This window comes from Gymnodraco acuticeps, unplaced genomic scaffold, assembly GCF_902827175.1.
Source record: "Gymnodraco acuticeps unplaced genomic scaffold, fGymAcu1.1, whole genome shotgun sequence".
In the NCBI taxonomy this organism is placed as follows: Eukaryota; Metazoa; Chordata; class Actinopteri; order Perciformes; family Bathydraconidae; genus Gymnodraco; species Gymnodraco acuticeps.
The window spans coordinates 581,312-603,496 of record NW_022989747.1 but is presented as its reverse complement, the minus strand read 5'-3'; the positions used below and the strand labels follow the sequence as shown (position 1 = coordinate 603,496).

At 44.8% G+C, this 22,185-nt stretch overlaps 1 protein-coding gene and 1 long non-coding RNA gene across 8 annotated transcripts; one reads left to right on the top strand and one right to left on the bottom strand.

Moving 5' to 3' along the window:
* Positions 1-944: 944 nt before the first annotated feature.
* LOC117544632 lies at positions 945-4,306 on the bottom strand. 7 transcript variants are annotated; one of them, XM_034214045.1, is made up of 7 exons: positions 4,187-4,306; positions 3,644-3,744; positions 3,351-3,494; positions 3,166-3,253; positions 2,063-2,212; positions 1,600-1,908; positions 945-1,488 (listed from the first exon to the last, which is right to left on the bottom strand). In XM_034214045.1, exons 4-7 carry the CDS (start codon positions 3,187-3,189, stop codon positions 1,450-1,452), a joined length of 522 nt encoding a protein of 173 aa, XP_034069936.1. In that variant the 5' UTR covers positions 3,190-3,253; positions 3,351-3,494; positions 3,644-3,744; positions 4,187-4,306; the 3' UTR covers positions 945-1,449. The 7 variants fall into 7 exon arrangements, 6 of the variants coding, with proteins under 6 accessions (XP_034069936.1, XP_034070108.1, XP_034069846.1 ...); XM_034214217.1 differs by having other exon boundaries at positions 2,063-2,209; XM_034213955.1 differs by having other exon boundaries at positions 3,368-3,494.
* A 5,286-nt stretch (positions 4,307-9,592) lies between these two features.
* Positions 9,593-21,667, top strand: LOC117545238. The gene is made up of 6 exons (XR_004568803.1): positions 9,593-9,747; positions 20,126-20,210; positions 20,377-20,487; positions 20,575-20,696; positions 20,829-20,903; positions 21,199-21,667. It is a non-coding gene; the product is annotated as an uncharacterized LOC117545238 (long non-coding RNA).
* Positions 21,668-22,185: the final 518 nt, after the last annotated feature.

Below are 22,185 nucleotides of genomic sequence, written 5' to 3'. Positions count from 1 at the left end.
TTGGCATAAGTTAATTGACATACTTCACGAGAGTACAGAATTTATAATTGAGTGGCCAGAGCGACATGTACTTCAAGCTACAATGCCAATGGGATTCAGACAGGCATTTGGATGTAGAGTTGCTGTGATTGTTGACTGTTTTGAAGTTTTTATTGAGAGGCCCTCTAATTTACTAGCTAGAGCACAAACATGGTCCAACTACAAGCATCACCATACTGTTACATTTCTGATTGGTGTTGCTCCCCAAGGCTATGTTACCTACATATCTTGTGCCTGGGGAGGAAGAGTTAGTGATAAACAGATCACAATACAGAGTGGGCTCCTAAACCTGTTACCTGGAGATATTGTCCTAGCAGACCGTGGGTTCGATATTGCCGATAGTGTGGGATTTTACTGTGCTTCACTAAAGATGCCTGCATTCACCAGGGGGAAAAGTCAGCTGTCAGCATACGAGGTGGAAGAGACAAGAAAAATAGCTAATGTGCGTATTCATGTTGAAAGAGTCATAGGATTAGTCAGAAGAAAATATCAGATTCTGCAAAGCAGAGCTGTGCCCATAGAGCACATGCTAACAAAACCAGGTGAGGCACTAGCATTAATTGACAAGATTGGGGTTATTTGCTGTGCCTTGTCTAATCTGTCAGTGTCTGTCGTCCCATTGGAGTAAAGTCATGGAGCTGTAGTCTTGTAAATAAGAAACCATGTATTATTCAGTATCATTTCATCTTTTCAGTAAACATCTTTTTGTGTTCAAACATCTTGTGTTCAAGTCTTTTCAGTAAACATCTTTTTGTGTTAAATTGTGTAGCCCTACTCAATATACAACTTTCATCTACATTCAGGCTTAATTCATTCAACAATATTCTAGAGATGACAATTGGTCTGGTGACGCTCCCATGTATGGCCATTGAGGGTTATTGTAAATGTAAATAAGAAACCATGTATTATTCAGTCTTAGTATCATTTAATCTTTTCAGTAAACATCTTTTTTACAATAGCAATATATCACACAGCCCTACTTCCTCTAGTGAGTGTGGTCAGTGAATATGAAGGTGCTGTAATGCAGGTTAAAGAGCTGCCACTGTGCAAATGTTACGTTCCCTTGTAAATATAGGGGTACAAAGGGAAGTAGCGACACACAACATAACCGGCGGAGAGGAAACTGATCTCTGACGCCATAAAGTGGTCTTTTAATTAACACAACGAAAAAGGGCTCACCAGCCAACTTGTCAAACAAAGCTTAAGATAAGGGGAGAGCGACTGCAACCTTCCTCATGTCCTATATGGAGGCGCTGATTGGAGATTGGGAGCACCTGGGGAGATCAGAGGGAGAGAGAAAAAGACACCCACACACACCCAAACACCAGCACCCACTACGGCACGTAATAATAATGCAACAAGGAGAGAACCACAACTTCCGGGACCAGGACAGACCACAGGTGCTGGTAATCACGCCTTCTCTCCCTCCTGATCATCTTGCAACTGAAACTGAAAAATGGAACAGCAGACAGGGAGAGGAGGCTTTTAGTCACTTGATAGTTATGCACTAACATGTTCTTGTGGAAAAAAATGAGCACACCAACTCTTTATGACTTTTACCTTTCCCCTTGTAAGTTGCTGTCCCAACACTTCAGGGAGAACACATAGTCTGAAGAAACGCTCAACTCTGGGAATGATGTTGTCCCACAGGTCCACATCACGCACAATTCTCTCTACAAAGAGGTCATTTTTAGTCCAGACAACAAAGTCGCAGTAGTCAACATCAACGAGGTGGAGCTGAGCCTGTATTTGATGGTAGTAGGCATGTCTCCTGTCCAGCTTCACAGTGCCTCCATCGTTGACGAGACAGAAGCCCTGTTCTCCAGCACACAGGCGAAGATTGGCCTCCTCATGTTTGCTGTGTGGGCACTAAAAGTTCAATGAAAAGAAAAGTAATATATTGTACTGTAAATAAGTGTCTGCAGCTCAAAATGTATTGGGAGAGGATCCCCAGACTCAGGATCACGTCACAATCCTATACTTACCCGCTTTACTGTAGCACAATACTGAACAAATAACTTACCTTTATCTCACAGATACCAGTTCCATGGCAGGTGCACGTGACACATCCGTCTGGCGACGCTCCCATGTATGGCCATTGAGGGTTCAGCCAAAGCCCGCTGTCTTTACAGCTGAAACCCTGGTGGTGCAGACTTTGTACTCCTTCATACTGCTTTCGGGCACACACACACACACACACACACACACACACACACACACACACACACACACACACACACACACACACACACACACACACACACACACACACACACACACACACACACACACACACACACACACACACACACACACACACACACACACACACACACACACACACACACACACACACACACACACACACACACACACACACACACACACACACACACACACACACACACACACACACACACACACACACACACACACACACACAGTATTTTTATGCATTGAATATTTTGTTTTGTAATGATAATGAATTTAGTTATAAGTTACTTGTACTGTAACTTACTGATATACGTGATCTAATCAGCGTATACCACGGGTAGAATTGTAAGTTACTTTTCACAACAAGTCGGTATCCCTCCGCGTCTGAGAAAAACTGTATACAGTTTGCTTTTCTGATTGGCTCCCTAATCCCTAATAAATACCTTGTTGCAGCTGTAGAGAACTTGTATGCCTCTGGGTAGCATATGGACTTGATCAAGGACTTTGATGGCTGTGCAAGACTAGTCTGTAGAACCTGCTTCAGTCTTGAGGCTGTGATCCTTCCTGCTCTTTGGCTAAACCATATTGCTGATAAGCTCTGGTTTCTGGTCTCCTCCTCTACTGCCTGGACCTGTGGCTGTGTCAGCTCTTCCTGTCTGAAGTCCTGGCATGCATTCTGCAACTCTGTTGGGGATAGCTGTAGCATCTCTGGTGTCCTATACTGAGGTAGTGGTTTAGGTAGCTTGCTCACAGATTTAGGGACACATTCTCTGTAATATGGTTCCCTGGACATCAGTGCAGCACTTCTTGGGGAATTTCTGCTCAAAGTCTTGAAAAACTGCATATACCTCTCTGATCCTCGCTCCAATTTTGAACCCTGGACTGTGGGACGCTGAAATGTGTGCTTCTCACCTGTCCTTCCAGCAATGGCATCATCCAGTTTTTGCTTTTTGGATTTTGCGGATGAAAAGTCTATCATCGCAACTGGAGCAGCAGGAATCTGCACATGTGAGAGACAGACCAACATGTATGTGAACATACATGTAGGTGCAGTGTAACAATGAGACAGGCAAGGACGGCATGAACAGCTGACTCACCACTGGGGTCTGAATACCTTTTTGACATGTGATGGCATTAGCCACTTGCACTTCTCAGTGGTGCAGGATGCAGTCTCTCTCATCTTCACACCTGCTTCGATTGCAAACAGAACTGCTCCAACATGTGAGCAGGATTCTGACAAACTGTATAGACAGAGACATACTAGAATAACTAGATTGATCGTAAAAGCTAGTAATGGTATAACATGAATATTATAGCAGGCATTATTTTGTCTGAGCTTAAGTGTTGTGTCAAATATGCTTTGGGTTGGGATATTTATTTTATGACTTACCCAGCCATACAGTTACAGTGTGCTGTAACAACCTCTCCATCTTCTTTAGCTACAATCCACGTTTTTAATGGTGTTTCTCCAGACCTCTGGGAATGGTTGACCTACACAATTGAAGCTCCAGTTCACAACTTGCGAGTTGGTAACATACATTTAACAACATCACAAGCAACACATAACCAGATGGTCTTGGTAAAGAGGTTGTTTTTAATATTAACCTCAACATAGAGTGATATAAACAACGTGCAGGCTGTTCAAAGGCTCTGAGCTGTCTATACACACAAAACACAATATATCCTAAGCTAAACACATAACAAACATACACATATATACACACAAAACACAATATATCCTAAGCTAAACACATACACATAACAAACATACACATATATACACACACAACACACTCACATGCCAGTTAATGCTGAAGGCAAGGCGACAGCCGTAACACTGCCTTACATGAGTCCATGTAGCTAAAGTTAGCTAGCTAGATGTCTCCTAATAATGCTACTTAGAGGTAAGAAGGTATAGGTAGTTAACACTCACCCGGGCAAAAACAAGGCGACATTTGTTTAATGCCTCTTTGGTGCCGAGGTCATTCACCCATCCACACACGAAGTAATTGAAAGCTTCCAGGCTTTTATACGCTTTCATCTGGCTAGCCGTGTAGTAGGAGGTATGAAGGAGGAGGTAGCTGGTGATATCCATCGCCTCAACAGCGGGCAAATCGGATAAATCACGAGAAAAGTCGTTTTTTTTTCAGCTGATATGGATCGTATCCGATGTGTGCTGTGATTTTTTCACGATATCTGCGGCGTGCAGGTTCATTTAATTGTTTGACATAGTCGGTGTCCTCCATAATTCCTGCGTTGATGAATGATTGCGTTTTCACTTCCTGACCTCCACTTGAATTTCGCGCGTCATAGAAGTCACGTGACTGAAACCAAGCTATTGTATCTGTTCTAGAGACGTTAAAATCGTTTTTGTAAAAAAACACCAAACAAATTCATAGCTTTCTCAGAGCACATGTTCAAATGTTCTTAACATTCAAAGTCACATCTGTAATATTTCAAATGTTCTACTACATCTTGTCTTTGTAGCCTTTCTTTAAAAGTAGTATTTCCTTTAGATTAAAGCTCCACACTTAACCAGTTTCAAAACAGGTTGACAATTCCTACGTTTTAATGTCATCCTAGCTAGTGTGTCCGTCATCTTTAATGACATTTTAGTGTGCTGAAAAGGTTCCCATATATCCACACAGCTGTGCTCAGACTGGACTGAGGTTTTTAATTTGGACATTTCTTATCTGAAGAGCTAGGACCCTATCCAGTGAGCTGAGTATATCATTAACATGGTCCTTAGAAAGATGCTGTGTTTGAGTGCAATGGTGACTTGAAAGGGTGTCTTTATAATATTTTCAATTATTCTTATCTATATTTAATATCTGCACATCAAATGATCAAAAGTTATACTGTACTTGAAAATTCAACCAACATTGTATCTGTGCCACGATGTGGAGTCACTAGTTAATGAATGAATGAAGAGCTTTCCTGTTGCTCATGGGACTTTATCACCTGTGTTGCTCTGAAACGATATCACTTCTATTTGTTTCTGTCTTGTTTTTGCTTGTTTTACGCCCTCATCCTTCCTGTACCCTGAACCTTCTTCTCCTCAAACTCGGAAAAGTCATAATGGTTGAAAGAAATGTACGTGTTTTCAGTTCCATATTCTATTCAAATAATTCATTTATATTTGTCTTTGAATGTTGTTTTAAAAGACAGTTGAATACACATTTTGAACTGTCATAATACAGCCACATGTTTGTGTTCTTTGGACAGAAGTTGCTTTACACAATCATTTTAATCCTGTTACTAATAATACATATTTTCTGGTTTTGGTTGACCTACTAACTGTGCCAGAATATTCAGAGATACAACTCTCGACTAAGCTAATTTGCAGGAAAACCACGTTGTTTAAATGATAAGGAAAGTCAGCTGTTGCAGGACTGTGTATGACTGAAAGGTGTAGGGATGTCATTCCAGAATTGTTTCCAAGTCCACCCAATCATACTAATGTTCTCTTTCTTAAAAAAGGGACATCACTCAATTATCCAAGTGCTGCTTCAGTCTATTTACAGCAGGGGAGTCCAAACTACGGCCCGTTGGCCAAATGCGGCCCACAGGCCATTTTGAATCGGCCCTCAGCTAATTCAAAAAGTATAATGAAATATGGCCCACAAATTAAACTTGTGCTTGTTTTGTATTGTACTTCCTAAATATATATGTAAAAATATATTACACAGTATTCATGTCATCCCACTTTCAAATAAATTCAGATAATTCAAGTATTTTCTAACATAACTAAGTTGATGAGAAAAAGCCCAATTATTTATTTAGATAAGAAGCTTGAAATAGACCCTTCACATTTCCTCTTATTATAAGCAATCTGAGGCTTCTATTTTAAGGAATGAACCCCGATGGAGAGCTGTGATGGAGGCTGTTTTTTTCTTGAAGTATATTCAAGTATCAATCGCAATTTTCCTAAATTTGATTGATTGTCCTTACTGATAAGGCACCTCACCTCTAGTGAGTGGCCCAGCCCTTCGTATATTTTTCTATATGTGGCCCTCGGTGAAAAAAGTTTGGACACCCCTGATCTACAGTGTCAACTAAAATCTCACCTTGACGGCAATTACCTTCATGAACAATTTCAATCTGGTTCACGCACTCACCACTGCACTGTAACCGCTCTACTAAAGGTCATCCACCACATGCTGATGCTCCGTGTCCTTAGCGCTGCCTTAGACACCATCAACCATCCTCATCACCCGCCTCCAGTCCTCCATTGGCATTACCGACAACGCCTTCTCCTGGCTTAAATCATATCTCTCTAACAATTCATTTCCATCAACTGCAAATACCCCTCTGCTTCAGTCACCCACGGTGTCCCCCAGGGCTCTTATTTTATGTATTTATTTAAACAAGGACCATGCATACAAATACATTAATCTCAGAAAAGAGATGAGATGATTTATGCCATATTTGTATGGGCTTAGATCAGTCTCATATTACACAAATGCACACTGAAGGATTCACAATTGTATTTCAGGATCCACATAAATGTTTGTGGTAAAACTTTATATTAAGGTACACCAGTTAACCATCAACTACTGTAGTTGTTCATTAACATGCATATTAGCAGTATATTGGCTCTTTATTAGTCATTACAAAACACTTATTAATGCCTTATTCTTATTCATGACCATATTCTACAAGTAATAAGCCATTAGTTGAGAGTTTTTCCTCAATAACCCTCTAATTAGTGCTGATTTATTTCAAGTAAGGAAGTTGTTGTCCATGAGTTTTGGTCTTAATATGCTCTGCTCAATATGGGCGTAATAAGGCAGTAGTAGCACAAGAATAGTAATTCTCCCATAATAACACTTAACAAATATGATCTATTCTTATGTAACAAGACATGAAACTATAAGTGTTAATTAAGTCTAAATAACTCAAAATTAGGTATTTATATCTAAGAACATGTTCCCTATTTTAAAGTGAAGTCTTGTTTATAACCAATAAGCTAGTAGTGCCAAAACTCATGAACAACAACTTCCTTACTTGAAATAAATAAGCACTAATTAGAGGGTTATTGAGGAAAAACTCAACTAACTTATTACTTGTAGAATATGGTCATGCAGAATAAGGCATTAAGTGTTTTATAATGACTAATAAAGAGCCAATATACTGCTAATGCATGTTAATTAACAACTAGTTAATGGTGAACTTGTGTACCTTAATATAAAGTGGTACCAAATAATAATATAAAATATTGTATTTGCGTGCATTTCCTGTTCGGAAATTGGCTCTACTGAGCGTGGCGGTTTTATTTTGTAATTATATAATAATTGTAATAATGTAATAATTCACACCGGACGCGATGCGAATAATCGCTCGAGTTTCACCGCGGCTGTCAGCTGTGTTTGCTCGCCTCATTAATCTGTGTCAGATTCTCGAGCCGTATCTGGCAGTGCAACACTCACAGTGTCACATACTGTATGCAGAAGTATTATTTTAAGCAACACATTAAGTTGATGAAACACTCGAGACAAATGTAATGAAAGTCAGATCGTGTTTTAGACGGGGCAGTGATATCATAAACCTGTTAATGTACTTGTGGGGGTAGTTTCAGTAGAACAAAAAACATTTGTATCACTCATTGAGATGAAGTGATACAAATGTTTTTTACCACATGTTACGGTGGCTGTTACGGTGTGCAGGAAGCAGGACCCAAATGCAGATTAGAGTAACAATAATTCCTTTATTTCAAGGCTAGATATAGGCTACACAAAGACAGCACGGCACACTCACCGATGAACTGGTCATAAGACAACCCGACAAAGAGAGACAGAAAACCCAGAACTTAAATACACCCAGGACTAATCACATAAACACGAGACAGGTGAGGAGGGAGGAGAAAACACAGAGGTACCAGGTGAACACAATCGGGTAATCGGGGAGGGAAACAGACAGAAAGCAAAGAGGCAGGAAACGGGGGTGAACACTTTACAAAATAAAACAGGAAACCCAAAGATAGAAAAAGACAAGAAAAACACCAACACAGACAGATCCTAACACCACAAGTTCTTAATAAAACTGACACTCTTGGACTCGGTACTAGTTGACTGCTACCAGAAATAAAATGTACTTTGTGAGTAATCCTCTGTCAGAGTCCCCTCCATAGTACATAATGCATGTTTTCTGCTATCTTTGATGAATGATAAAAATAAAATGTTACCATTAGTTCTTAATGAAATTGATACTGTTTGACTTTGTATTAGTTAGCCTACTACTTACAATACATTGAAGTACTTTTACTGTGTACTTTTTGAGAAATCCTCTGTCAAAGTCCCCTGCTGAGAACAACATCAAACCACTTCTGCTAAGTTTGATGAGGGAATTATTTGTATTGCCATTAATTCTTCGTGAGATTGATCCTGTTGGACTCAGTACTACTGAAACTACCCCCACAAGTACTATGAAGCACTTATTGTGTACTTTTCCAGTAATCCTCTGTCAATGTCCCCTCCTGAGTACAAGAATGCATGTTTTTCTTTTAATAAGCGTTAAAACATTTCTTCCTGAGACTGATATTGTTGTATTTTAAGAGGATGGTATCATGATATCAGCAATACTTCCAGTCAGTACTCTGGCAGCAGCATTTTTACACCTTGTAAAGTCTTTAGAGTCTGGCCTGGATAGCTGGTCACAACTATCCTTCAGCAAAGTAACACTCTGTCACATGGTTTCCCTCTTATGATGCTGCTGTCTTTTAATATATAATTATTCCTCCACCGCTAGTACGTTCCTCTTAGATTCTTCAGTCTCATCAGCCTCATCCTTCCATCAGTCCCAGTCAACGCCTCCAGCACACTTCCAGTGTCTGATTCCATATGGTATTGTCCTGATGCTGTAAGGGTGATGCCCCATGATCACAAAATGACTCATCTAAAGTCTGAGTGCCAAGGACCTCATATTATGTCTGTCATTAATGTTACATCACCCATTATAACATGTTCTTTCCTTTTTTCTCTTCTCTTAACTGAATAGTCCTGTCTTTAAGTATAACCAGGGGTGGACTAACCATCTGGCATACCGGGCATCGTCCCGGTGGGCCGTTGACCCAATGTGGGCCGGTCCTGTCTGTTTTTTTCTCTAAATTCCCTCCAATTGGGCCGGCCAATTGGCTACAGAGGGCTAGCTGTTGCCAGCATCGACACATATTATTGGTCTATTGTTTGTCATTGTCAATCAATCATTGGCTGACAGGCTCAGAGAGCCCTGACAGTGCTGTCAATCACAAAACAAACCAGGGTGGGGCGGGACCTCATGGCATGGGCGGCAGTCGCGGGACGGGCTGCTGCTGAGCTGAATATGGATAAGCGGAAGAAACGCGTGGGTGGCGCTGAAAAACTGCGACTTAAAAAGATGAAGTCTCTGGAGGTGGAGGCTGCTAAATATTCTAAATTGACGGACCTATTTGGTGCCGGGGTCACCACCCCAGCAGGTGCTGCTGCGCCGGGAGACGAGCGAGTGGAGGCATACATGGTAAGTAACGTTAGCCTGGGGCTGGCTAGGCTACATTTTTGAGACATGTCCAAAAATTGTGATGTGACCTAATTAACTGCATAGTCCTACTTGTGACAACATATTAGCCCAGAGTTGAAGGGCTGTGAATGTTGGTAGTTGTGGTTGATTTTGTTTAAATATGCTGAATTGTGATATTATGGGTTATTATTGTTCAGATGATTTAGCTAGGCTATCAAAGAGCTGCTAACGTCAGCCGTCTCTTGTTGCCATAGCAACAGTAACCGTTCACATGGACCAACGAGCTGTAAGTAGAGATGCAGAATCAAGCTGTATTGTAAATACAGATGAGATACTTTGAATTTTTGCACAAAATACAAGTAAACCTATAGGAAATAATTAGTTTAATTTGCAATATTTGCTATTGAATTTATTGTAATCTTTCAATTCATTTATTGTTTACTGAGGTGATAACTATTTCATAATTTGTGTGTAACTTTAATTTCTGTGTAAATGTGTTACTTTTACTGTAGTTTTCAAATGGCTGTGTATAGTGCTGTCTTGAGCATTTTCAGGTATTGTCACAAAGATCTGACTTGTTTGCATTGGAAAACACTAGTAAGTGTCATAATGAAAACATGGCAAAGCCACTAGTGTTGTTACGCTCGCGAACGTTTAGTTCAATATGAACTCATCTTTTATCTTGTACATTATTCTGTGGTTTTGAGTTATTTCCCCATCCAATGATAAATGCTTTCCCTATGTCCAGCCCAGACAGGTTCAGGGCAAGTCCAGCTGGTCAATTCAGGGAGAGAGCCAGACCAATTCAGGCAGCCCAAAGACTGCACCACCTGAGAGGGAAAAGGCTGTAGAGAGTGAGGAGTGTGTCAGCCCAAAGACAGGATCACCTGAGAGGGAAAAGGCTGTAGAGAGTGAGGAGTGTGTCAGCCCAAAGACTGCACCACCTGAGAGGGAAAAGGCTGTAGAGAGTGAGGAGTGTGTCAGCCCAAAGACAGGATCACCTGAGAGGGAAAAGGCTGTAGAGAGTGAGGAGTGTGTCAGCCCAAAGACAGGATCACCTGAGAGGGAAAAGGCTGTAGAGAGTGAAGAGTGCGTCAGCCCAAAGACAGGATCACCTGAGAGGGAAAAGGCTGTAGAGAGTGAAGAGTGTGTCAGCCCAAAGACAGGATCACCTGAGAGGGAAAAGGCTGTAGAGAGTGAGGAGTGCGTCAGCCCAAAGACAGGATCACCTGAGAGGGAAAAGGCTGTAGAGAGTGAAGAGTGTGTCAGCTCAAAGACAGGATCACCTGAGAGGGAAAAGGCTGTAGAGAGTGAAGAGTGCGTCAGCCCAAAGACAGGATCACCTGAGAGGGAAAAGGCTGTAGAGAGTGAAGAGTGTGTCGGCCCAAAGACAGGATCACCTGAGAGGGAAAAGGCTGTAGAGAGTGAGGAGTGTGTCGGCCCAAAGACAGGATCACCTGAGAGGGAAAAGGCTGTAGAGAGTGAGGAGTATGTCGGCCCAAAGACAGGATCACCTGAGAGGGAAAAGGCTGTAGAGAGTGAGGAGTGTGTCGGCCCAAAGACAGGATCACCTGAGAGGGAAAAGGCTGTAGAGAGTGAGGAGTGTGTCAGCCCAAAGACAGGATCACCTGAGAGGGAAAAGGCTGTCGAGAGTGAAGAGTGTGTCGGCCCAAAGACAGGATCACCTGAGAGGGAAAAGGCTGTAGAGAGTGAGGAGTGTGTCAGCCCAAAGACAGGATCACCTGAGAGGGAAAAGGCTGTAGAGAGTGAGGAGTGTGTCAGCCCAAAGACAGGATCACCTGAGAGGGAAAAGGCTGTAGAGAGTGAAGAGTGTGTCGGCCCAAAGACAGGATCACCTGAGAGGGAAAAGGCTGTAGAGAGTGAGGAGTGTGTCAGCCCAAAGACAGGATCACCTGAGAGGGAAAAGGCTGTAGAGAGTGAGGAGTGCGTCAGCCCAAAGACAGGATCACCTGAGAGGGAAAAGGCTGTAGAGAGTGAGGAGTATGTCAGCCCAAAGACAGGATCACCTGAGAGAGAAAAGGCTGTAGAGAGTGAGGAGTGTGTCAGCCCAAAGACAGGATCACCTGAGAGGGAAACAGCTGTAGAGAGTGAGGAGTGTGTCAGCCCAAAGACAGGATCACCTGAGAGGGAAAAGGCTGTAGAGAGTGAGGAGTGTGTCAGCCCAAAGACAGGATCACCTGAGAGGGAAAAGGCTGTAGAGAGTGAGGAGTGTGTCAGCCCAAAGACAGGATCACCTGAGAGGGAAACAGCTGTAGAGAGTGAGGAGTGCGTCAGCCCAAAGACAGGATCACCTGAGAGGGAAAAGGCTGTAGAGAGTGAGGAGTGTGTCAGCCCAAAGACAGGATCACCTGAGAGGGAAAAGGCTGTAGAGAGTGAGGAGTGTGTCAGCCCAAAGACAGGATCACCTGAGAGGGAAAAGGCTGTAGAGAGTGAGGAGTGCGTCAGCCCAAAGACAGGATCACCTGAGAGGGAAAAGGCTGTAGAGAGTGAGGAGTATGTCAGCCCAAAGACAGGATCACCTGAGAGAGAAAAGGCTGTAGAGAGTGAGGAGTGTGTCAGCCCAAAGACAGGATCACCTGAGAGGGAAACAGCTGTAGAGAGTGAGGAGTGTGTCAGCCCAAAGACAGGATCACCTGAGAGGGAAAAGGCTGTAGAGAGTGAGGAGTGTGTCAGCCCAAAGACAGGATCACCTGAGAGGGAAAAGGCTGTAGAGAGTGAGGAGTGTGTCAGCCCAAAGACAGGATCACCTGAGAGGGAAACAGCTGTAGAGAGTGAGGAGTGCGTCAGCCCAAAGACAGGATCACCTGAGAGGGAAAAGGCTGTAGAGAGTGAGGAGTGTGTCAGCCCAAAGACAGGATCACCTGAGAGGGAAAAGGCTGTAGAGAGTGAGGAGTATGTCAGCCCAAAGACAGGATCACCTGAGAGGGAAACAGCTGTAGAGAGTGAGGAGTGCGTCAGCCCAAAGACAGGATCACCTGAGAGGGAAAAGGCTGTAGAGAGTGAGGAGTGCGTCAGCCCAAAGACAGGATCACCTGAGAGGGAAAAGGCTGTAGAGAGTGAGGAGTGTGTCAGCCCAAAGACAGGATCACCTGAGAGGGAAAAGGCTGTAGAGAGTGAGGAGTGTGTCAGCCCAAAGACAGGATCACCTGAGAGAGAAAAGGCTGTAGAGAGTGAGGAGTGTGTCAGCCCAAAGACAGGATCACCTGAGAGGGAAAAGGCTGTAGAGAGTGAGGAGTGTGTCAGCCCAAAGACAGGATCACCTGAGAGGGAAAAGGCTGTAGAGAGTGAGGAGTGTGTCAGCCCAAAGACAGGATCACCTGAGAGGGAAAAGGCTGTAGAGAGTGAGGAGTGTGTCAGCCCAAAGACAGGATCACCTGAGAGGGAAACAGCTGTAGAGAGTGAGGAGTGTGTCAGCCCAAAGACAGGATCACCTGAGAGGGAAAAGACTGTAGAGAGTGAGGAGTGTGTCAGCCCAAAGACAGGATCATCTGAGAGGGAAAAGGCTGTAGAGAGTGAGGAGTGCGTCAGCCCAAAGACAGGATCACCTGAGAGGGAAAAGGCTGTAGAGAGTGAGGAGTGTGTCGGCCCAAAGACAGGATCATCTGAGAGGGAAAAGGCTGTAGAGAGTGAGGAGTGTGTCAGCCCAAAGACTGGATCACCTGAGAGGGAAAAGACTGTAGAGAGTGAGGAGTGTGTCAGCCCAAAGACAGGATCACCTGAGAGGGAAAAGGCTGTAGAGAGTGAGGAGTGTGTCAGCCCAAAGACAGGATCACCTGAGAGGGAAAAGGCTGTAGAGAGTGAGGAGTGTGTCAGCCCAAAGACAGGATCACCTGAGAGGGAAAAGGCTGTAGAGAGTGAGGAGTGTGTCAGCCCAAAGACAGGATCATCTGAGAGGGAAAAGGCTGTAGAGAGTGAGGAGTGTGTCAGCCCAAAGACAGGATCACCTGAGAGGGAAAAGGCTGTAGAGAGTGAGGAGTGTGTCAGCCCAAAGACAGGATCACCTGAGAGGGAAACAGCTGTAGAGAGTGAGGAGTGTGTCAGCCCAAAGACAGGATCACCTGAGAGGGAAAAGGCTGTAGAGAGTGAGGAGTGTGTCAGCCCAAAGACAGGATCACCTGAGAGGGAAAAGGCTGTAGAGAGTGAGGAGTGTGTCAGCCCAAAGACAGGATCACCTGAGAGGGAAAAGGCTGTAGAGAGTGAGGAGTGTGTCAGCCCAAAGACAGGATCACCTGAGAGGGAAAAGGCTGTAGAGAGTGAGGAGTATGTCAGCCCAAAGACAGGATCACCTGAGAGGGAAAAGGCTGTAGAGAGTGAGGAGTGTGTCAGCCCAAAGACAGGATCACCTGAGAGGGAAACAGCTGTAGAGAGTGAGGAGTGTGTCAGCCCAAAGACAGGATCACCTGAGAGGGAAACAGCTGTAGAGAGTGAGGAGTGTGTCAGCCCAAAGACAGGATCACCTGAGAGGGAAAAGGCTGTAGAGAGTGAGGAGTGTGTCAGCCCAAAGACAGGATCACCTGAGAGGGAAAAGGCTGTAGAGAGTGAGGAGTGTGTCAGCCCAAAGACAGGATCACCTGAGAGGGAAAAGGCTGTAGAGAGTGAGGAGTGTGTCAGCCCAAAGACAGGATCACCTGAGAGGGAAAAGGCTGTAGAGAGTGAGGAGTGCGTCAGCCCAAAGACAGGATCACCTGAGAGGGAAACAGCTGTAGAGAGTGAGGAGTGCGTCAGCCCAAAGACAGGATCACCTGAGAGGGAAAAGGCTGTAGAGAGTGAGGAGTGCGTCAGCCCAAAGACAGGATCACCTGAGAGGGAAAAGGCTGTAGAGAGTGAGGAGTGTGTCAGCCCAAAGACAGGATCACCTGAGAGGGAAAAGGCTGTAGAGAGTGAGGAGTGTGTCAGCCCAAAGACAGGATCACCTGAGAGGGAAAAGGCTGTAGAGAGTGAGGAGTGTGTCAGCCCAAAGACAGGATCACCTGAGAGGGAAAAGGCTGTAGAGAGTGAGGAGTGTGTCAGCCCAAAGACTGGATCACCTGAGAGGGAAAAGGCTGTAGAGAGTGAGGAGTGTGTCAGCCCAAAGACAGGATCACCTGAGAGGGAAAAGGCTGTAGAGAGTGAGGAGTGTGTCAGCCCAAAGACAGGATCACCTGAGAGGGAAACAGCTGTAGAGAGTGAGGAGTGTGTCAGCCCAAAGACAGGATCACCTGAGAGGGAAAAGACTGTAGAGAGTGAGGAGTGTGTCAGCCCAAAGACAGGATCATCTGAGAGGGAAAAGGCTGTAGAGAGTGAGGAGTGCGTCAGCCCAAAGACAGGATCACCTGAGAGGGAAAAGGCTGTAGAGAGTGAGGAGTGTGTCGGCCCAAAGACAGGATCATCTGAGAGGGAAAAGGCTGTAGAGAGTGAGGAGTGTGTCAGCCCAAAGACTGGATCACCTGAGAGGGAAAAGACTGTAGAGAGTGAGGAGTGTGTCAGCCCAAAGACAGGATCATCTGAGAGGGAAAAGGCTGTAGAGAGTGAGGAGTGTGTCAGCCCAAAGACAGGATCACCTGAGAGGGAAAAGGCTGTAGAGAGTGAGGAGTGTGTCAGCCCAAAGACAGGATCACCTGAGAGGGAAAAGGCTGTAGAGAGTGAGGAGTGTGTCAGCCCAAAGACAGGATCATCTGAGAGGGAAAAGGCTGTAGAGAGTGAGGAGTGTGTCAGCCCAAAGACAGGATCACCTGAGAGGGAAAAGGCTGTAGAGAGTGAGGAGTGTGTCAGCCCAAAGACAGGATCACCTGAGAGGGAAACAGCTGTAGAGAGTGAGGAGTGTGTCAGCCCAAAGACAGGATCACCTGAGAGGGAAAAGGCTGTAGAGAGTGAGGAGTGTGTCAGCCCAAAGACAGGATCACCTGAGAGGGAAAAGGCTGTAGAGAGTGAGGAGTGTGTCAGCCCAAAGACAGGATCACCTGAGAGGGAAAAGGCTGTAGAGAGTGAGGAGTGTGTCAGCCCAAAGACAGGATCACCTGAGAGGGAAAAGGCTGTAGAGAGTGAGGAGTATGTCAGCCCAAAGACAGGATCACCTGAGAGGGAAAAGGCTGTAGAGAGTGAGGAGTGTGTCAGCCCAAAGACAGGATCACCTGAGAGGGAAACAGCTGTAGAGAGTGAGGAGTGTGTCAGCCCAAAGACAGGATCACCTGAGAGGGAAACAGCTGTAGAGAGTGAGGAGTGTGTCAGCCCAAAGACAGGATCACCTGAGAGGGAAAAGGCTGTAGAGAGTGAGGAGTGTGTCAGCCCAAAGACAGGATCACCTGAGAGGGAAAAGGCTGTAGAGAGTGAGGAGTGTGTCAGCCCAAAGACAGGATCACCTGAGAGGGAAAAGGCTGTAGAGAGTGAGGAGTGTGTCAGCTCAAAGACAGGATCACCTGAGAGGGAAAAGGCTGTAGAGAGTGAGGAGTGTGTCAGCCCAAAGACAGGATCACCTGAGAGGGAAAAGGCTGTAGAGAGTGAGGAGTGCGTCGGCCCAAAGACAGGATCACCTGAGAGGGAAACAGCTGTAGAGAGTGAGGAGTGCGTCAGCCCAAAGACAGGATCACCTGAGAGGGAAACAGCTGTAGAGAGTGAGGAGTGTGTCAGCCCAAAGACAGGATCACCTGAGAGGGAAAAGGCTGTAGAGAGTGAGGAGTGTGTCAGCCCAAAGACAGGATCACCTGAGAGGGAAACAGCTGTAGAGAGTGAGGAGTGTGTCAGCCCAAAGACAGGATCACCTGAGAGGGAAAAGGCTGTAGAGAGTGAGGAGTGTGTCAGCCCAAAGACAGGATCACCTGAGAGGGAAAAGGCTGTCGAGAGTGAGGAGTGTGTCAGCCCAAAGACAGGATCACCTGAGGGAAACAGCTGTTGAGAGCTATGAGTGTGCCAGTCAAATAACTGATTTTTTTTCACAACCTGATCAGAAAAATCTCCAGTCATTTTTGAATTACCATCCTCAGCAAAAAAGTAGCAATCCAGTGGTGTAGAAAGTGTTCTGTAGCAGAGACGGCACCAGTAGAAGGTGGCTGACGTACTGTCCAGAGCGTCACATGCTGTATTGTTTCATCTGCATGGCATTCGGTAAGAGAACGGATAGCAGTCTGTTCATCAGTGGAATGTCAGATTGGAGGCATATACACCAGCGCACAGAGGAGCATGAGAGAAGCAGTGCACACAGAAACTGTGCTGAAGCTTACCTCTTGAAATCCGCCAGTGCTGATATCAGCAGTGTGTTTGGTGGCAGTCAGATGTCGGCGCACAGAGAGCAGGTCAGAAAAAGACGGCAGGTTTTGGAGCGCATCATAGATGTCATCAAGGTTCTTGGGAAGAGGGGGCTTGCATACAGGAGGTCAGAAAATGAGGCAGCATATACTCTGGAAGACCACACAGTTGATCATGGTAATTTCTTGGAACTCATACTTCTACTGGGGAAGTATGATTTCTGTTTAAAAGAGCACCTGGACAGCTGCATTGAGAACAACAAAAAGTTGCATTTGTCTGGTGGCACGAGAGGCAGAGGCTCCCTTGTAACTTTACTCAAAACCACAGTCAACTCAGTGATAGATGCAATTCACCATCTGATTCAAGAAAACATCTCCAGTGATATCAAGAAAGCAGGAATGTTTTCAGTGCAGCTAGACACAACGCAGGACATCACCTCTCAGGATCAATGCTCTATAATTATGAGGTATGTTACTGATGTTGTTCATGAGAGGCTTGTTGCAGTGCTGAAGTGCAGTTCATCCACTGGACAGGCCTTTGTCAACATGCTGTCAGAAGTTCTGGACAAAATGGGCCTCAGCAAGACCATGTGCATTGGAAATGTGACTGATGGGGCATCAAACATGCAAGGCCAATACAAAGGATCACTGTTGTCTGCACAATCTCCAAACCCGGTGCATGTATGGTGCTACGCACATGTACTAAATCTGGTGCTTGCAAACACAACCCAGATTGTTATTGAGAGTGGGTCCCTGTGTGGGCTCCTCAATGGCATTGCGGTATTCATCAAAGAGTCATATAAAAGGATGAATGTGTGGGAAGAGTCAGGCCGAAACAAGAGACGTAGACGCCTTGCTCCTATTGGCGAGACACGCTGGTGGGCCAAGCATGAGGCCCTGAAGAAGAGACACGCTGGTGGGCCAAGCATGAGGCCCTGAAGAAGAGACATGCTGATGGGCCAAGCATGAGGCCCTGAAGAAGAGACACGCTGGTGGGCCAAGCATGAGGCCCTGAAGAAGAGACACGCTGGTGGGCCAAGCATGAGGCCCTGAAGAAGAGACACGCTGGTGGGCCAAGCATGAGGCCCTGAAGAAGAGACACGCTGGTGGGCCAAGCATGAGGCCCTGAAGAAGAGACATGCTGATGGGCCAAGCATGAGGCCCTGAAGAAGAGACACGCTGGTGGGCCAAGCATGAGGCCCTGAAGAAGAGACACGCTGGTGGGCCAAGCATGAGGCCCTGAAGAAGAGACATGCTGATGGGCCAAGCATGAGGCCCTGAAGAAGAGACATGCTGATGGGCCAAGCATGAGGCCCTGAAGAAGAGACACGCTGGTGGGCCAAGCATGAGGCCCTGAAGACGAGACACGCTGGTGGGCCAAGCATGAGGCCCTGAAGAAGAGACACGCTGGTGGGCCAAGCATGAGGCCCTGAAGAAGAGACATGCTGATGGGCCAAGCATGAGGCCCTGAAGAAGAGACATGCTGATGGGCCAAGCATGAGGCCCTGAAGAAGAGACACGCTGGTGGGCCAAGCATGAGGCCCTGAAGAAGAGACATGCTGATGGGCCAAGCATGAGGCCCTGAAGAAGAGACACGCTGGTGGGCCAAGCATGAGGCCCTGAAGAAGAGACACGCTGGTGGGCCAAGCATGAGGCCCTGAAGAAGAGACACGCTGGTGGGCCAAGCATGAGGCCCTGAAGAAGAGACATGCTGATGGGCCAAGCATGAGGCCCTGAAGAAGAGACATGCTGATGGGCCAAGCATGAGGCCCTGAAGAAGAGACACGCTGGTGGGCCAAGCATGAGGCCCTGAAGAAGGTGTTTGGCTCCTTTGGAAAAGCGGAAGATGGTCTGTACGTTGATGTGCTGTTGACATTATCAGCTATACAGAAACAGGCAACAGTGAAACCATGTATCCGTGTCATGGCCAGAGGATATGCAGAGTCATTGCTCAAGTATGAGACGATCTTGACGGCTCAAATCTTCCTCCGCATATTTGAACATACCTCTCCATTGTCTAAATACCTTCAGACGGCAGGATTGGACATCCTCTCTGCTCACAGAATGGTGGCATCGACACAGGATACGCTGAAAAGCTTGGGAAGAGATTTTGAATCTGTAAAAAAAGCAGCAGACACATTTGTCAACTGGACAAACACAGAAATGCAAGAGAGAGATGATACGGACATTGAAGTGGAGGCCACACTGCCACAAAAGAGGAGGAGGATGAAGAAAGTCTTGCCTGGAGAGATGGCTCAGGATGAGACCCTGGATGATGCAGAACAATCCTATGAGGTGAATGTGCATAACCGGATCATGGACACAGCAATTGAAGCCATTCATAGGCGCTTTTTAACACACTGCAATCTATATGCTCACTTGGCATGTCTGGATCCCAGTGCTCTTCCCTCAGCTCTGCACCAGTGCTCTTCCCCAGTCTGCCCTTCAAGACTTAAGCAAGTGCTTGCAAGGATTTGACAGCAGGGCAACCAAGGAAAATATGCAGGCCGAGTTGAAAAGCTTTGCACTCCAGTGGAACAGGCTGAAGGCATCCCCATTGGCAGAGTACAAAGCAAGAACAGTAGAAGATGGATCAGGTGGTGAGGAGGAGGACAACACAGAAGAGGTTGAGATAACTCCCATAAGCTGTTGCTCCTGCAAAGAATGCCCTCTGTGCTGCTACCAGATACTTCGCCGTTTCAACATGCTAACAGATGCATACCCTGTCCTAGGCCTTACTTATAAATACCTGCTTACATTATCCCTCACACAGGTGGCTTGTGAGCGCACATTTTCCATTTTGAAGTTTATTAAAAACAGACTCAGAAGCACCCTCTCATCTGAGAAATTGGAGGCATTTATGTTGATGGCCACAGAGAAAGACATCCTCATGGCCTTGGACTCTGACTCTGTGATAGACAGACTTGCAGAGAAGAGTGAGCTGCTTAAAAAGCTGCTCCACTGATAAGGCCAGAAATATTTAATATTATTGTTATTATCACACATCACACATTATGGATGTAGTAATTCATTATTTGTCATTTGAATGATGCTTTTCAGAAGTGTTATTGTGCTTATGTGTTGATCCTTAATGGTGTGATCATGAACACTAAATGATCAATTATTCTCCATTACAGGTTGTTCTGATATATTTGAGGAGTCGTTCTCCCTCTGTTCTATATGTGGACTTGTTCTCTCATTTGGGACCACTGTTAGAATTTGGTAAGTTTATCATGTATTTTTTAATGTTGTATAAATTCATACTTCATAATTTTAAAAACGTTTTGAAAGAAACGCACATCCCAAACGTTTTCAACTCTGGGTGCAGGACAGAGGAAAACATTTTATTTATTTTTCAGACTTAATAATGTATCCAATTCCCTCTCAGGTTGACCACTTGACATGTGAGAGCTTGCGGAGTTGTTCCCCCTCCGTCCATTTTCAAGGATTTGCTCCACTTCACCACTTTGTGGCTACTGAGAAGTCTATGATTTGTTGAGTATGTCATGTGTCTTATAATGTTATATGAATTCATACTTGATTTGTGATGATGAGAGACTTAACAATGTTTCCATGTCTCTTTTAGGTTGACCACCCTATATATGAGAGCCTAAGGAGTTGTTTTCCCTCTGTCCCCTTTTGAGGACCTGCTTTGTCTCCTCCATCATTCACTGGGCCACTTTTTGGTTCCTGGGCTTATTTAATGTGGTGAGAGGAATGCAATATGTGTATGTTTAAAGGTTTATGTGAAGAAACATACTATGTGTGTGATAAAATGACAGTTGGTAAATCATAAATGTCTCTTTATATTCTCTGCTACCATTATCTCCTGTCAAACAGGTTTTCCTGACCTGCTAGAAGTTCTTCTATGATGCTTGAGTCTTCCATCATATCTGAGAGCTTCGTCTTGACTTTGTGAGTTTATTATGCAACTTGTTTTGTCTCAGATTGAAACAAAAGGTTTGATTATGATTATTTCCTGGCTGAAGATTTTCATATTGATGGTTTTAATTTCAAACATCTGCATATCTTTTAAGTTCAATGAACAGTTATGCAGGTAGGCCTTAGGGCTCTTTTGAGACTTAAGTCATCCTTCATGACAGATACATGTGTTCACTAAGTGTCACCACGTCACAAAAAGGCTACATGGCTACATATACTTGTCAGTACACAGATACTGAGTACAAGTTCTGTTTGCTGTTTCTTGCAGGTCACGAATTTGGTGAGGAGTAGAGCTGGCTGTCTGCGGACCAGGAAGTAGAGCAATACATACTTGTGCACATACACGTATATGAGAATGCATATCTATTCAGACCTGTAACCCATGTCTTAGACTTTTCACACAGCTATATATATATATATATTTTTTTCCAATTCTCTATTTATGGTTTCATAATGACTGAGTCACCGTTGAGTGAGTGAGTTTCAGCTCTAATGCTGCTACTGTCTGTAATATGTTTCTATTCAGATTATTTGTCAGGATATTTTTTTGTTATTATTGTCCGAGTCTGGTTTGAACTAATACTGGGCTTACACCAAAAGATGTTCACTGTCACAGACTAAAAACTGAAAGGGTAGCATAAGGGTTCTTCCCGTTAGTCTCGTCCCACCCCTAGTCATGACATAACTTCTGTTGTGATTTGACACTATAATGAATAAAGATTGATTGATTGATTGATTGCTATAGCTGTCAATTGTAGTCCTTGAGTTCATAGTTAAGTGCTTTATTTGTTAACTGCTATCAAGGACTATGACTCTCCTTTGTAGTATGCATGAGAGAAGATGCCGCGAGATTAGTGGACTTCTATGTAGTGTGTAGAGTTATATTTGTATTTATTCATGTTAGCAAACTATGGATAAGCTTAAAATGGGAATAATTTGGGTAAAACTGTGAGCTGCATTTGGGGCCTGTTGACATGTGTTTTTGAGGACAAAGGAAGATGGGGGAAGGTGAGAGCATGTCCTGATTTGCATTCAACTTAGAACGAGCTACAGTGGTTGTGATATTAAGAGAGGTCCTTTGGGTTTCTCTGGTGGTTATCAACAGTAGCAGTTAAGTGAATACTGTTCAAACAATACCTGTGTTTGTGTTTTATATTGATTTCTCTGTTTTATCCTTTCATAAATGTAAGGACTACAAATGGCTATAAACATTCTGGGCTGGTTGGAGTAAACAGGGTTTTATTGCTCTGTGGGG